The sequence below is a fragment of the Terrapene carolina genome, unplaced genomic scaffold (assembly GCF_002925995.2).
Source record: "Terrapene carolina triunguis isolate 2854851 unplaced genomic scaffold, T_m_triunguis-2.0 Scaffold130, whole genome shotgun sequence".
NCBI classification, from domain to species: Eukaryota; Metazoa; Chordata; order Testudines; family Emydidae; genus Terrapene; species Terrapene triunguis.
Window position 1 is genome coordinate 20,445,359 of NW_020664481.1, and position 16,046 is coordinate 20,461,404.

At 51.5% G+C, this 16,046-nt stretch overlaps 1 protein-coding gene across 1 annotated transcript in view; it reads right to left on the bottom strand.

Annotated features, from left to right (window-relative positions):
* The window catches only part of TEPP (testis, prostate and placenta expressed), a 16,832-nt gene extending 1,120 nt beyond the window's left edge, over positions 1 to 15,712 (bottom strand). Inside the window, exons 1-6 of the mRNA XM_026652901.1 lie at positions 15,490 to 15,712; positions 9,954 to 10,015; positions 5,059 to 5,233; positions 3,332 to 3,393; positions 1,364 to 1,428; positions 1,242 to 1,274 (exon numbers count right to left, since the gene is read on the bottom strand). Of these exons, the coding sequence (XP_026508686.1) occupies positions 1,242 to 1,274; positions 1,364 to 1,428; positions 3,332 to 3,393; positions 5,059 to 5,233; positions 9,954 to 10,015; positions 15,490 to 15,712 (620 nt within the window). The remainder of the gene's footprint in view (positions 1 to 1,241; positions 1,275 to 1,363; positions 1,429 to 3,331; positions 3,394 to 5,058; positions 5,234 to 9,953; positions 10,016 to 15,489) is intronic.
* Positions 15,713 to 16,046: the final 334 nt, after the last annotated feature.

Sequence of the window (16,046 nt, forward strand, 5' to 3'; positions counted from 1 at the left end):
TTGAGAACCACTCCTCTGGGACAGAGTAGTGATGCTTGTATTGTTACCTCTATGCATCCGAAGAAGTGAGGTTTTTACTCACGAAAGCTTATGCCCAAATAAATCTGTTCCCCTTTAAAGTGCCACCAGACTCCTTGTTGTTTTCATTTTGGCAGGGGATCAATGTTTGAGCACACACCAAACTGGCGTTAGCTGGATTTGGCATCTGTATTTATTACAAAGCGTGTAACCTGAAATGGATTTATTTCAATTAAAAAAAATCCCTCGGGAAAGCCCGTGCTAGGTTAATAGCGTGCAGGGGCGGAGAAGTGAAATGCAAGACTGTGCAAATGAAAAAAAAAAAAAGTATAACTTGTGACTGCAGTCATAACAAGCTACACTTCCATACACCCACATGCTGGTTTAGTTACAGCAATCCTGGACACTAAAGCAGAATACTAGTGATTGCCAAGGAGGAGGAATTGCACTTGGTGTGAGGACCACAACTTTTAAAGTCCCTGAGTGTTGTGCTGTAAACTTCTCAGCCACAGTGTGGGATTAATATACTCTGCTTCAGTAGACACAATGCTGTTTGTAAAGTCTTTACAGCCATGGTATGCACGGGTGCTTCTTACAGGCTCAAAGACATTAAACTGCAAGGCGTCGGGGATGAATGATTCACTAACTGCTTTCCCTGTGTGTGCTAGCTTTCTGCACAGGCTCATGATGGGGACAGGTTTTTTTTGCCAGCAGTCCAGTGTGATGGCAGAGTTGCACAGTAGCATTGTGTTGTCCAAATTTAGGCTAGGCCAAAGGCAGATGGGTTAGGACTATCCCATCCATCCGCAAGCCAAAGCAGGACAGCTGGTCCCCTGATTTTGTGTGTGCATGCGGAATCCAATTAGCACTTGCAAATCAGAACTGGGGGGCGTGGGGCATTTCTCTCCTCCCCAGCTGAGGCCGGTGATGGTGCTGGCTTCTGAGCCAGACGGTGAACCCCTTCCTTCCATTGGTGAGCAGTTATTCACCTGCGGAGAGTATGGAGTTTACTGCCTGGCCCTCAGGGAATATCTGGCAGAGGGAGGGTGATAAGGGGCTGTATGCAAATTACTCTCCTCCTTCCCTACAGCCAACTTCCCTAGGGTGAGATAGCACATTACCTCCCTCCATGCACTCCCCACCCTCGTGTCCCCCCAAATCTCCCCCCCTTTACTACTGGCCTTGGCCCACTTGCTGAATTCAGAAGCGTCTCTGCTGTTTACCTGTATGTTGACCCAAAGCTCCTGAAGACATTGCTGCAAAGGATCAGAAGACGGTGTGAGTCACAGAAAGGCACAACGGGGTTACAAGGGCAGCCTGGGTTGGGGAGCCGGGGGCTACTTACGTGCTGTTGTAAGGGAGGGGCTTCTGTCCATATCTGTCCAGGCTGGGGTTCTGATTGAGGCAGTACTGGAAGGACAGTGCAGAGCGGGGAGGGTGGTCAGAGATGGCCACTCTAACCAAGTAGCCTACCCCCTCCATCTGCACTCCTTTGCTGCCACCTGTCCAGCCACTACAGCAGTGGTCCCCAAACTGTGGGGCGTGCCCCCCTAGAGGGGCACAGAGGAACATCTGAGGAGCAGGGCGGGGCCTAGGCCAGCCCCCACGGGAGGGTGGGGAGGGAGTATCACTCCGTGACTCCGCTCCCGGCCCGGGGTGGCATGGACATGTTCCATTACTGGGGGGGGGAAGGTTTGGGCACCACTACACTAGAGTCCAGCCTCTCCTGACCACTACGGGTGGATGTCAAGTTTCCTGTTGGTTTCCATAGCAGCCCCCTGGATGACTGGCTGTGTGCCCAGTGTAGAATCTAGGCCCCTAGCCTGATTCTCCTCTCCCACCTGTTTTACCCCAGTGTCATTCTATTGATTTCAATCCAGTCACATCTGATTTATAGTGGCAGGTTGCATTAGTCTCAAGAGAAGGAACCGAAATTGTATTTCCCAAGAATAAAGGTACCTTGAAACCTTTTCTGTGACTGGGGAAGACCTCCTTCCACAACACGGTGAGGGCTGGAAGCTAATAAGTGCTAGAATAGGTCACACCTTGGATGGGACATAATCATGGCAAATCCAGCTGCTGTAGGCAGTAGTGCACATGTTTCAATAGGTGGTGCTCTTGTCTCAGTCAGGCCTGAGCCAATCATAGGGTTAGAAGGGACTGCAAGGTCTGTCTGCCTCTGGTGCCCAGGGTCACAGTTGCTCAAATGAGATGTAAAATCTAACGTCTTGTGGTCATTGGTGAGCCCATGGGGCCTCCCCATCTTGAAACAAGAGCAAAAAACCTTGTGGCAGGTGCAGAAGGGTTGCCGTGTTCCACCCCAGAGGTGGCTGCATTTTAGTGGCGAGGGAATGTGCAGTACAACTTGTAGAGCACTCTAGAAGCTTTCAGGCGAGACGGTCCAGTCTGGGAGTGGTGGGGGTTTATTACGGTGAAGGAAATGTAGAACTTCTGAGCTGCTTCCTGTTGAGTTCCTGGGATTTAGGCAGCCCGGGGCTGTTACAGCTGCTGCTACTGGTGAGCCGGTGTTGGTACTATAAAGATACTCCTGCCAGTTGGCAGCTGCCTGCTCCTTTCCTTCTCCTGACCTCCCCTTCCCCACTCTAATTGCCAGGTAGCTTTTCCCTATATCTCTGGACCCAAATCTCCTAAGGGACCTGACTTGTATATATGCAGCCCCCCCGGTGCACACGCATTGGGGCGTGAGCCTACATGTAACTGTGCCCATGGAGAGAGTAAAGCTGGAGCAGTGGATCCTAGGGCGACCTATGGGGTGGGGAATGGTGAAATGGAATTCTCTGCCGTGGTAAAACCCAGGTGGGATATGAACTCGAGTCCTAGTTGGTAAAAGAGAAATCGGAGAACCCTTGTGGGGGGTCTAGGAGTCTGGTAGGCTATGAGGGAAAAGCCCTTTCCTCCTCCCATGTTTATGAAGCTACGCTAAGAGCCTTCCCCAACATCAGCCAACCAGCTCCGGAAGTGAATTAGACTCAGACTTTAAGGCCAGAAGGGACCAGCGTGATCATCTAGTCTGGCCTCCTGCCCATGACAGTGTTCCACTAACCCAGTGGGTCTCAACTTCTCCATACTGGCAACTCCTAGAATTCCCCTCCCCTCCAGCTGGGACCTCCATCCGAGTGAGCAATACGGAGAGGACGGGGTGGCCGTGGCTGATAGCCCATGTGCTGATGCAAAATGCCTGTCTTGAGGAGGTTAAACATAAATTCCACTTTCCCCCAAGCAACCTGTGATCCCCAGGGCTCCCAGCAGGAGGCAGCAGCACGACGATTCAGTAGCAGGGAGAACTCCTTACCCTCCACGTCTGAGACACGTCTGGCTTTAAGTACCTAACCGCATAACAGCTGAACCCGAGCACTGGGGGGAGAGAGAACGGTGCACATGTTATTATCGCTAGTGACCCCAGCCCTGTCACATGCCAACATTTTAATTATGGCTTTAATTGATAGCCCCACACCATACCCAGGCAGCCCAGCATCCTGGGAGAACACAGCCTGGCAACCCATGGGAATGCGACAAGAGTGACTTCCTCATTGTGAATATCCCACCTGCGCTCTAGACTCCTGTCCTCCAAGGTGGGCAGCAAGAGTCTAACATATTTCTGCCCCCCTCCTCCCGTGTGTGCTGAGGGAGGAGGGAGAAAGGTGGAGGGAGCTCCAGTCAGCATGTCCGAACTGATGGTCTTTGCGCTGCCAAGAGAGCTGCTTCGCCCTGCTCGCCAGGGTCCGTGTAAAACGAAATAATAAAGCAACAGCCCCTCCTGTCCTTTCCCCTTCACTGCCCCAGCCAGCCCGGTACCGATGTGGTGCCCATCACCAGAGCATCTGGGTGCCCTTGTCTAATATATTTAGATATTAATTTCATTTTATTTTATACTGCCTTCAAATCTGCCCTGGCCAGTTTGCTGCCAATTTCTGTACTACATTTGGGGCTTCTGCTGGGGGTGGTTTGGAGGAAGCACGTTCTGCCAAAGTGATCAGCAAACTGGTGTTGACTTGTCATCACTAAGGGTATGTCTACACTTACCCGCTGGTTCGGCGGCAAGCAATCGATCTTCTGGGATCGATTTATCGCATCTTGTCTGGACGCGATAAATCAAACCCAGAAGTGCTCGCCGTCGACTCCGGTAATCCTGCTCAGCGAGAGCAGTACGCGGAGTCGACGGGGGAGCCTGCCTGCCGCGAGTGGACCGCGGTAAGTTCAAACTAAGGTACGTCGACTTCAGCTACGTTATTCATGTAGCTGAAGTTGCGTACCTTAGTTCGAATTGGGGGGTTAGTGTAGACCAGGCCTAAGTTCCTGAGTTAACACCCTATGGAGACAAATGGGAGCTTTTGCACCTTTCTGAGCAAGCTCAGGCACTGCATTGGTTACATTCATTCCACACCCAGAAAGCTTTCTTTGCCACCACCAGGATTAGAGACTTAATATTTTTACTATGAAAGGTAAGAATCTAGAATACCACAGACCTGGCAACTAAAAATAAAACTCTGCATAATCACATTCTCTACGGGGCTCTGGGGATAAGCAAGTCATTCTGGAAAATACAGGTAGAGTGAATGGATTTCTGCATCCAACTCATCTATATCTCCAGCTGGTTCTGTAGCCCTGATCTGACAGCACGGCTATTCCAAAAAGAGAGGACAGTTTACTATGCATATGGGTTGGCTCTGACGCAGCATGTACACATGTGGAAATGCCACCCTTACAACCCCCTGGCAGAGCCAGAAGGCAGTGGCACATACAATACCTCGGCACTCCCATGGTGTCGTGTTGGTCAATATCACAGCTGTAATTTTATCAGTGAAGTCTTAGCCTGGCTTCACCTTGCTCATTGGAAGAGCCGCTAGTCATTTAAACCTCAATAGGGACCTCAAAAGGAGTAGGCAGCATCTGAGCTTGTCTCCCAAACAGGCAGGCGGGCGGGCGGGCCGTGGAGCTGCCTATCTAAGAGGTGAAATGACGCTGGCTTTTCCCTTCCTTCAAAGGGAGGCTTTGTCCCTACCATGTGCCTGGCTGTACCTTTCTTATTCACGCTGGGTAGCTTGAATTCTCCAGCAGAGGAGACGAAGCGTGACCAGTCATCCATAGCCCGCGTGTAGCTTGGCCATTCCTCGTGGTTAGTGCTGGGAGTGAGTGGAGCCATCTTCCCTGCTCGGTACCTTGCAGTGACCGACTGGCCCAGCTCGGTCATCCCCTGAGTAGCAAAGCCAAAGAGAGAGGTTACTCCAGGCTCCTAGCTGGGCACTCAGCAGGGAGGGGTGGGGTGCAGGGCAAGCAGCCATTTTGAACCCTTTGCATCCCACCCATGCAGTTGACCTGCAGGCCAATACAACAATAGAGGTTAGTTCCCTCCCCCTAATCCGCAGCCAGCAAGTAGAAAATCCAGAGCCATCTGGTATCCTTTTACAGTCAGACTCATAGGCGCTGACTGCATGGGTGCTCCGGGGCTGGAGCACCCATGGGGAAAAATTAGCAGGTGCTCCGCACCCACTAGCATCCAACTCCCCCTGCCTCTTTCCCGCCTCCTCCCTTGAGTGCGCCACGTTCCTGCTCCTCCCCCTCCCTCCCAGCCCTTCTGCCCGCTGCCAATCAGCTGTTTGGTGGCGCTCCGGGAGGGAGGGGGAGGAGCGGGGACACACGCGCTCAGGGGGAAGAGGCGGGGTGGGGACTTGGGGAAGGGGGTGGAATGGGGGCGGGGTGGAGGCGGAGCAGGGGTGGGAAGAGGCAGGGCAGGGGTGGGGACTTGGGGGAAGGGGTGGGGGGGGGGGGGGGGCCAGGGCCAGAGGGGGGTCGAGCACCCATCGGCGGGAGCAGACGTCGGCGCCTATAGTCAGACTGTTCCACATCCACCTGGCACAGGCCTGGCTCCAGAGTCTTGGCTAGTTGGTTTATTTTTATGCAGCAAATATGTGTAATGCTATAGACTTGGCAAAGCCTCGTCCACCTTCACTGATTAATGGGGGAAGAACAATCTTGCACTTAAGATCCTTAAAGGATTTCACTGGGAGTTGGGCAGTTAAACTCCTTTGGGGATTTGGGCCAAGGGAGAGTACAGGGAGCCAGCAGATCTGATAGTGACTCCGTGCTGAACCTACAGCTATGTCTCATTAACCTGGCTGGGCTTCAGTCCCACCATCTGGGGGACTGCTGTGTAGTCTATGGAGCTGCTAATAGATACCTGCCTTGTAGGGTTTATGCAGATCAGCTCATCCATGCCTTCAATGGGCTTTGAGAGCCTGGGATAGAAAGTGCTACAGAACTGTCGAGTAACCTCCATCTCCATGATAGCTCTGTGAGACAGGGCAAGTATTATCCCCATTTTACAAACAGGAACAATTGAGGAGCAGTGAAGTGACGTGACATGCTCAAAGCCAGTCAGGGTCAAAGCCAGGATTAAACATCGGGGGTTCCTGGCTCCTATGCTCGGCCCACTCCATCACACACGGGTCTTTACATAGAGAAAATGTTCATATCTGCATTGGTTACTAAAAGTACACAACATCGTGCCTTTGAATAGGCCAATAAATACGCAATGAGAAGCCCCTTTGTGCCAACGACTGTCAGCTGGGGTTTTGCAAAGCATGTGTTGGTCTAATAACTGGCATCATATTACCCGCCCTGAAAATGATCCCACTTTTGGGGCTAAACTGGGGTTTGAAGATCTGAAATGAGCGGCGGCGTTCTCTGTGAATTCACTCAGCGCAAACAGCTTTTTTATGGTGCAATCCAGGATCCTTACCTTCTTCCACCGCAAAACCACCCTTGCTTACCTCTCTACAGTTTTTTATGACTGGCTGCTCTCTGAGCTTACTTTGGCTTCTAAAATCCTCAGATAACAGTACCTGTAGAAACTGCCCTGCTGCCTTAATCTCTAGGCCCCACGGTTATGGCACATGGTAACAGAAAATGCAGAGGCAACGAAATTCACTAGTCAGAGGTGAGCTGAGAAGTGATTGCAAGCTACTTGCTCCTGTTCTGAAACAGGAAAGACTGAAGCTTAACAGAGCTTGGGGTAAAAGCCAGATGGATCCAACTCTGATGGGAAGTGGGGCGTAGGGGAATCCTGCTTAGAACTGAGTCCCTCTTTATCTCTGTTTGCTTTTCACAGGTAACTAGCTTCGGAGAAAGCTAAGCCTTGGGGGAGAGAGCCATGAAGCAAACCTGTGCTCAGGCTGCCCTCCAGTGCCTGAAGAGAGAACAAGACCCACACACCCGAGAAATCTGGGCCAAATCTATCATAAAGAAACAAGTATATTTACAATTTCAATTACACCTTTTCTTCTCCTGCCACTCCCAATCCCACTGTTCCTTCTCCCCCTCTCCTCCCTTAAATCCCTTCTTATCAACACAGTTCTTCCCCAAAGCCTTTCAGCAATGAGTCCTGCCCCACGTGGCAGCTGATGTCCTTATCACAAGGGGATATTCACCACCAGTTGTCCAAGAATGTGTCTACATTACAGCCCCGAGTCTCATTTATGCTAAGATGTTGTAAAGGGTTCTTAAACAAGCAGAAAAATCCTTTAAGTTGCTAGAGAGCTGAAAGTGGCCTTAGTACAAATGAGAATTAGGGCTTAGATATTTTTTCCCCTTAAAAATTCCCACTCCTGCCACCAGCAGTTCAGCCTCCTGTGGCGCAAGCCACATGGGCAGCCTAGTGGAGAACATCTGCTGTTTGAGGGTTTTTTATGTGTGATTTTTACTGATTGAAATCTCTGATTACATACATTTAACAGACCAGGCATGTCTGTCAAATGTTGCTATTCAAAAAAATTGGACAGATGTGCTGTTTTTTGGGCAAGTGCATGTACTTTGAGTATTGAATAAATGGTAACAAAATATCTGACTATTTATTTATCTTCTGTTTTGCTGGGTATGTGTCACAGGGCACTTTGCTCACTGCTGGGTGGCGCCTCCTTCTGGCAATGCTGAGGATTAGCTCCACCTGGTTCAGCACCCCCTGTCCCTTCTTCTACCTTGGCAGCTCTTCTTTTGCTCACAGAGTTGCAATGTGGCTTCGTGACTCAGCTCTCCTGCCAGGTCCCACTGTGATCCCCCTTCCGGGCGGGGGGGAGGTGTCTTTCAAAGTTTCTCTCCACAAGCAGCATCAGGCAGGCCTCACACCCGCTGCCCTGTGTCACTCCGGCAGTCTTCCTATTCACTGCCCCTAGCACTGCACTACCACTCTGCAGTGGAGGTAGGGGCCACCCTCTACTCTGGGTTCCAGCCCAGAGCCCTACAGCAAGTAGTTAAGGGCTATGGCTACACCTTCCTTAGCGCTCTTTTCCCTGGACTATGTCCTACCATGCATCCCCGATCTTTTCATTCTCCAGTGAAGTCTTCCTCATCAGACCCCCCCCCCTTAAGGCTGCTAGGTAACCTCTTTCTCAGGTGTTCCTGTTCCTCCTACCTACCTCATGGAGACAGACTTCAGTGCCTCCTCTCTGCAGCCTTCACGGTTACCAGACTCCTGGCTTTAGAGAAGCCTTGCTTGTCCCCTCACAGGTGAGCTTCCCTCTCATTAGCACTCTCCACACAGCCTAAATCTCCCCCCTTTGCAGCTTAATTGGCTGATTGGACCCACCTGGCCTAATGCAACTCTCTCAGGGCCAGTGTGGGGAGCTGAGAACAGGTCCGGGTCCATGGTCCACCACCCAGTGGCTGCAGTAGGAGAACTCAGGCCTTCCTGCTCTACTGGGTTCCAACTCAGGGCCCTGTAAAGCCCATCCAGCATCTTCCACCCTGGGGCATGTCAAGTCAGCTCCCTGGGTCACTTCCTAGCCCCCTCTTTCCTACAGCATGCTGTGGTTTGTCCCCACAAGTGCTATCTCACAGGCTGCCTACCCAGCTATGGCCCGCAAGGACTGCCGCTCACCGCCATTCCTTCTCCCAATCTGGCTACATCCTCCTGCAGCACTCTCAGAGCAACTCCTCCCTACCCCAGCTGAGCCCGCGGGCTCCCTTTTAAGCCCCGCCTCCAATTGACGCATGCTCTGCAAGGGCACAGAAGCGGGATCTCCCAAGCCCAGAACTGCTCTTTAACCCTTTGCTGTCCAGTGAGGGGTTTATACATCCTGTCACAGGAACACACCCCAGCACAGTATGTAATTGGTGCATTATTTTTTCCATAATAACCACCTCCCAAATTTTTTTTGAACTATTCTTCTAGAGTTGGACTATTTTTCTTTTTCAGTAGCCTCTGCTGGTGTTTTAACTACCTGTCATCTAACCCTGCCCAGATCTGGTTCAACATGGTGGTTAAGATGCCACAGGATGCAGGTGCCCTGTCTACACTCAGGCTCCCGCTGCTGGAACTGTGTTGATGGTAGCAACGGTGGGAAAATTGAATAGTCCAGTATAGACAAGGGCAACAGATGTCAGCCATAGGTCCCCTCCCCACATCTTCCTTCAACCAGGGCTGAAAACAAATGGACCAATTGGTTTGACACCCGTGCCAGAAGGGATGTTCTGCCCTGGTTGGAAGGAGGTGTTTGGCATGTTTCTGTAGTTGGTATTGAAACTGATTTGGCTCTGTCTACTAGCAGCCTTGTTCTTTTCAATCCCAGTTGGGGGACAAGCTGGGAACCAGTGGTGGAAACTGAATGCCAAATTCCAGAACATTATCCTAGTGTAGACATGAGCTGGTTTGTCTGTACCTGGTCTGGATTGTAAGTGCCTTGGAACAGGGACTGTAGCTCCTTGTTTGTTTGCACAGGGCAGAGCAAACGGCTGATGCTGGCTCATGTCTGAAGGTCCCTCAGTGCTTACGCAGAGGTGGATCTGGATGATATTCAGGCTTAAGCTTACAGGGCGGGGAAGGCACAAGTGGGTTACACGAAGGCCAGGACTTGGACCGAAAGTCAACAGATGTGTAAATGTCCCTCATAACGCCGCTTCCTTTGGCTGAAGTGACTCACCAGGGACGGGAGGCGCTTGTTGGGGACTCCCACCAGAGTGAAGGATGCGTTGGCAAAATCCTCTGCGGGAAACAGAAGGGAGAGAAATGAGACCCGCGGCCTTCTTGGTCGCTTCCAAAGGGTGGCGAGCGGGCTTGGCCTAGCCCACCTGTCTGGCCCAGGAGCGTGTCCACGACAAAGCTCTGGGCTTTGCAGCCTGTTTGAAAACTGCCTTTGAACTGGCTCCAGACACAGCTGGTCCAGCCAATGCAGGCACAGGGCCAAACTATTTTAGAACATTTTTTGTTCTAGGAGTGATCCTAGATCCCAAGGGCGACCCCTGGGGTCCTGCAATGGAACAGTCTGAATAGGGCTTTAGAAAATGGCTTTAAAACAGTTTGGCCTCACCTCTGCTGATTAAAACCACGCGGGGGCAGTGTTGTCTAGTGGGTACGACTCCAGGCTAGAAGTCAGGAGACCTGGGTTCCTGCCTGGCTTGGCCATTGACGTGTTGGGTGATCTTGGGCAAGTCACAGCCCCTTTCCTTGCCTCAGTTTCCCCTCCCACGCTGCATCTGTCTTTGTTTGAACCAGGGAGTGTGTCTCACTAGGTGTTTGCACAGAATCTAGCACAATTAGGCCCCGATGTTTGTTGGGGCCTCTAGACTCTTCTGAAAGACTCCAAATAAATAATAGTGTTAAAAACCAGCTTAGCAGGAACTGTGTTGAGACTTCAGCACAAACGGGGCCGCGGAGGCCCTCTGTATGCTCGGCTGCCTCGGAAGCCTGCCACCCCGGGTGCTCCTCCAGCGGTGGTAACAAGAGTGGGTATGTTAGTGTGGATGGGTGCGATGAAGTTGGCACCGCTTCTGAACTGGGGCTGATCTGATGAAGTTGGATCATGAAACTACAGAGTCAAGGAAAGCCTCTGGGCATGTGGGTCCACCCAGAGTTAGCAGAGTTGTGGCATGTTTCTGCCAAGCCAGGGACCCCGGTGAGTGATCAGCAGCTCTCGACAAGCTGGCGGAAGTAAAACAACCTGGACAATGGGTTTGTTCTAGACAGCAGGAGACACGTCTTCCTCTCGTCTGAAGGGAGGGGGAGCTTGAGAGACGTGGAAAATTACCAAACGGCAGAACAAGAGCCGCAGGTGACCCCAGCAAGAGTCTATAAAGGGACTCACTGGGGAAAACTGAACTGGGGGGAGAGAGCCATTTTGCACCAGATTAGGATGAGGGAGGCTGTTGCAAGCGGCAGGGCAGGCAAGGGGGCGGAGGACTGACCCTGCCTTGTGGAACATGGATGATTCCCCAAAGGGAGGGTGAGCAGGGAGGGACACACTGCCTTTCGCATGTTTGATCGTTTTCTATGATCTCCTGTGCTTTGTTTGGTACATAAAGGTGTTAGACTGGACCGTGTCTCCATATTGACTGCTTTGCAACTGCTGCATGCCCCAGGGAGAGTTAGACCGTAAGCAGGAGCTTCACAAATCGCGCTTTGGGGTGGAGTTCTGGACAAGGGGTGTGGTTAAGAACAGGGGGTCCGGAGGCTCAGCGCTGTTCCCAGAGGGGTGTGGACGGCAGGTTCCAGCACTCGGAGGGGGCTGCCTGAGAGAACGTTTGTGCCCTAAGTGTCTGCAAGGTGACTCCCAGATTGGGGCAGTGGCTGGACTTTGTTCAGTCTACAGGGGCTTGAACCCCCCCAGGGGATTCAGAGCATAGAAGGTTGGATCCCCCTCACAGCAGGCCTAGGGGGAGGCCAAGTGGGGGCGCTCGCTAGGATCTGTGACAACGGGGCACAGACAGCTGCCTAAGGTCTCAGCTCTGTGTCACTAGGCCTCAGGATTAGAGAGCGCGACACCCCTCCCCTGGACACACAGGCAGCCCCCCCTTTGGTACCACAAATGGAAGTGCACCCCAAGATGGCTGGTGTAGAGAGGAAGGCTTGGCCCCCTGAAATCGCACTATGCACCCTGTTCTTAGCCGCATTCTCAGCTCACATCTGCAACCACTAGGAGGCAATCTGACTGTCCTCACCTGACTGTGAGGATCACATGACAGTGACCTAAGATGATGTCATCTGTGACAAGATGAGCCTTTCTTGTTCCAAACACATTGCCACTATTCGAGAAGGACAATGCATTTCAGATGGCGTATCAGGCCTGGCCTGCACATAAAGTGGTGGCTTCTCCAGCTCTTGCTGTCTTCCAATCCGGACTGGACGCCTTTCTGGGAGCTGCTGTAGCCCCAAATGAGTCACTGGGCTCAACATGGGGGGGGGGGGGGGCCCCGGGGTGAGATTTTATGGCCTGTGACCTACAGATCAGACTAGATGGTCCCTTCTGGCTCTAACCTCTATGAATCTATGAGAATCTCTTTGGGGCCATGTGACGGGGTGATCTAGGTGTTTGCTGTGCCCTGCCAGAGGCGCTGCCAGCTTGGGGCATGGCCCTCCATGCAGAGAAGAGCAGCAAGTTCAGACCTCCAGGGTTGCCTGGAGTGGCCTCCCATGATCAGCTGCCGTCCGAACCAGCCAGCCTTGGATCTGCAGTAGCTAGAAGGGCCGGCAGGAGGCGGCGACCAGTCAGGACCCAGCAGGCCCGATCAAAAGGCTGTCACTCATCAGGGTGAAGCCAGCGCAGGGAAAGAAAGCTCTTCTGGCCCTAACCCATATAGCATGGGCAGGGCCTAACCGTGATGACACTGGCCTCGGGTCTCTGTGCAGGACGAGTGTGCACGGTATGGAATTTAGCACCCTGGGGGCTAGTTTGAAAGCAGCGTTAATTTGGTTTCTGTAAATTAAAACCCGAGGTAAGCCTGCCCTGTGGGCAGGGGTTGTCTTTTTTGGGGGCGCTAGCTTTAATGGGCTTGTGTACATGGGGAAAGTCACTAGCACAGCTATCCCAAGTATAATGATAGCACTATAGTTAGAGGAGTATCACTCCCTGTGGAGACACTCTTAGGGAATGTCTTCGCTGCACTTGGCTCTTCACTGGGTGTTGCCCCAGCCTCCTCTCACACAAAACCTCCTCACGCAATTCCAGTGGCTCTTTCCACCCAGGCTAGCTGCCCCAGCCTGGGCTATAGATTAAAACCTGGCTGCCACTTTCACTTGGTCTGGTAATGCCCACTTTGCAGCGAGGATGCAGGCTAAACCTCTCTAGTGCCGAGCATTGTCCAGTGCCCACAATCCCCTCCTGTGCTCAGTAAGACAGACAAGTTGTCTGGCTGGGATGATTTAGTTGGGGTTGATCCTGCTTTGAGCAGGGGGTTGGACTAGATGACCTCCTGAGGTCTCTTCCAACCTGGAAAGACTCACAGAGCGGTTCAGCGCTCTGCAGCACAGACTCATGGGATGGGATGTGAGGACGCAGTAAGGCTTTGTAATGTGACTGTTCATACCCAGACTAGACTAACCCAGGTGCTGATTATCTGAGTGAAGCCTAGGGTGACCAGATGTCCCGATTTTATAGGGACAGTCCCAATTTTTGGATCTTTTTCTCATATAGGTTCCTATTACCGCCCACCCCCTGTCCTGATTTTTCACACTTGTCTGGTCACCCTAGTGAAGCCGCATCCTTATTCCAGAAGGTGTCTTTTTCCAGTTTAGCTTAACCCCTTTATAGTGCTTTGTATAAATATACTGGTAAATTTCCCCATGTAAACAAGCCCTAAATCAGTTTTTAAACTGATTTTGGTTCAGCTGATTCAAATCAACTTCTGTATATAGACAAGGTAAAGGAAATATGCTACCCCAATCCTTCAGGCAGGAAAACAAAGGCACTGTCTATGAGGCGGTGGCATTTTAAATGCTAACAGTTCTTATTCAAAGGGGAACGTTTGCTCACAGTCACAGCGGGAACAGTTGTCTTGCCAGGAAGCCAAACAACACCTTTAGGAGGACATTGTTAACTGTGTATTCCCCAAGCCCCTAGAGAGCATGAAAAGAACTCTTTGATATGCTAACTACCCTGCAGCTGCTAATTGGGGAGGAACTGCTCTCAGTTTGGGGGAGCGGGGATCACAAATTTAAGGAACAATGTCTCAGTGCTAATTGAGCAGGGAGGCTGGGTTGGAGGATTGACATTGCAAGGAGGGATTTTGACACCCTAAGACAAAGGAGCTGGAATCTATTAAATAGAGAGGATATAAGCCTTAGCCAAGGGGAGACATGCATTGGAACTGACTGAACCCAGCCTGCTGCTGGCAAGAGCAATCTAGGCCATTGCTGAGATGAAAGGAACTGATCAATAGACACTAACTACGGGATTTGGCCTGGCTAGGTAGACTTTGTGACGTCTAGACAGTCATGTCTTATTCTGCTTAACTTTTACTTGCTTTGATTTTTCCCCCCTCCATTTTTCTAAGACAAACACATCTGGTTTTATCGTCGCTAATCTGAACGGCAGATAGTGAATGGGGGCTGTTCCTGTAGGAAGGAATCCAGGCCTGGCCTCTCAGGAGTGGCCATGGGGTCTCATCTTCCAAAAAGAACTGAAAAGCTGCTGGCTGTGGGTTCAGGGATAAGCCTAGAGACCACGAGGTGTGCCCAGCTCTGCAAACCTCAGGCGAGCCCATAGAATCGTAGGACTGGAAGGGACCTCGAGAGGTCGTCTAGTCCAATCCCCTGCACTCATGGCACGACTAAGGATTATCTAGCCCATCTTTCTATAGAGCCAGGGCAAAGATTACAGAAGAACCCCTGGGCTATGCCACGCTTGCAAGAGCATGCATACAAGTGAGAAGTTACCCTGGGATGGGAGGGCTTTATTATTGAAACCAGCCTAATCTTAATTTGAATACAGGTTGGTAGAATTGTCTGTCTGTGCACCAGTAGCGCACTTCATACAAGCATCAGTAAAGTAGTCAAGGGCAGGCTGCGTATTTAGCTGAGTCCCTCGGGTTATGCCGGACTCACCTGGTGCCCAGACACTGCACGACATTACAGAAGAAAGTCACCTTAGTGCCTCACCGCAGTTTCCGTGTGACCTAGGCTATGAGACTGCTCTGGGTTACCAATGGCTGCAGGTAGACGGAGACCTTGTGGCCTGACTTCCAGAAGTGCTGAGCAACCACAGCTCACATTAACTTCCCTAGGAGTTGTAGGGGCTCAGCACCTGTGAAAACCAGGCTGCTGTTCTATCAGGGGCAGGGATAGCTCAGTGGTTTGAGCATTGGCCTGCTAAACCCAGGGTTGTGAGTTCAATCCTTGAGGGGGCCATTTAGGGATCTGGGGCAAAATCCATACTTGGTCCTGCTTTGCACAGGGGGTTGGACTAGATGCTCTCCTGAGGTCCCTTCCAACCCTAATATTCTAAGGATAACATCAGAGTGTGAGAAATAGTGGTGTTATCTGCCTAGCACTTTATATAGTGCTTCTCTGCCCAGGACCTCAAAGGGGGTGAGGACGTTTTCTCCATTTTACAGATGTGCCAACTGAAGTGACTCGTTGGCAGCGCTACCAATAAAACCCATTCTCCTGAGTCCCCATCCAGTGCACTATCCCCAGGCCCATATTGCCTCCCAACAGAGTATATCGAAGCCCAGTGGCAGCATTACCTTTGGTGCACGTGGTGGTTGTCCTGGAATGTTCATCTGGGAGTTTGTTCCCTGCTGAGTCCATGTCCATTTGCCGTAAGGTTGGCAGGTCTGGGTGGAAAAGCCTGTCCTTTACTCCAGCCAGCATGGCTTTCCTAGGGTCCAGGGGCAGTAGCACCGCTGGGGCCGTGTAGACACGATGGCCATCTTCAGGCCATGGTACCAAATCAATTACTTGGGCCATTCCTGTAAACTAGCAAAGCCAAAGAGAGAGCAAAATGAAACAGACAAGTGCAAAAACATGGCACTTATTTGCTAACAGCTCTATATCCATCCTGACCGACAGACCGTGTGTCCTGATAATGTGTTGTGTACAGGATGTCCACTTTATCCCCTAGAGAGGAGGCATGGTTTGTTTCCCTGTTTTGTTGCTGGTATGATAGCAAAGGGAACAACACACAATCCTGTCAAATGGAGATGGCCCAATGAATGTTTGCTAGGTGTTCCATGAGCCCCTAAATAAATCCCTTCAAAAGACACATGGTCTTGGGCTTGCTGCTGGCATACCAGGCAGGTGA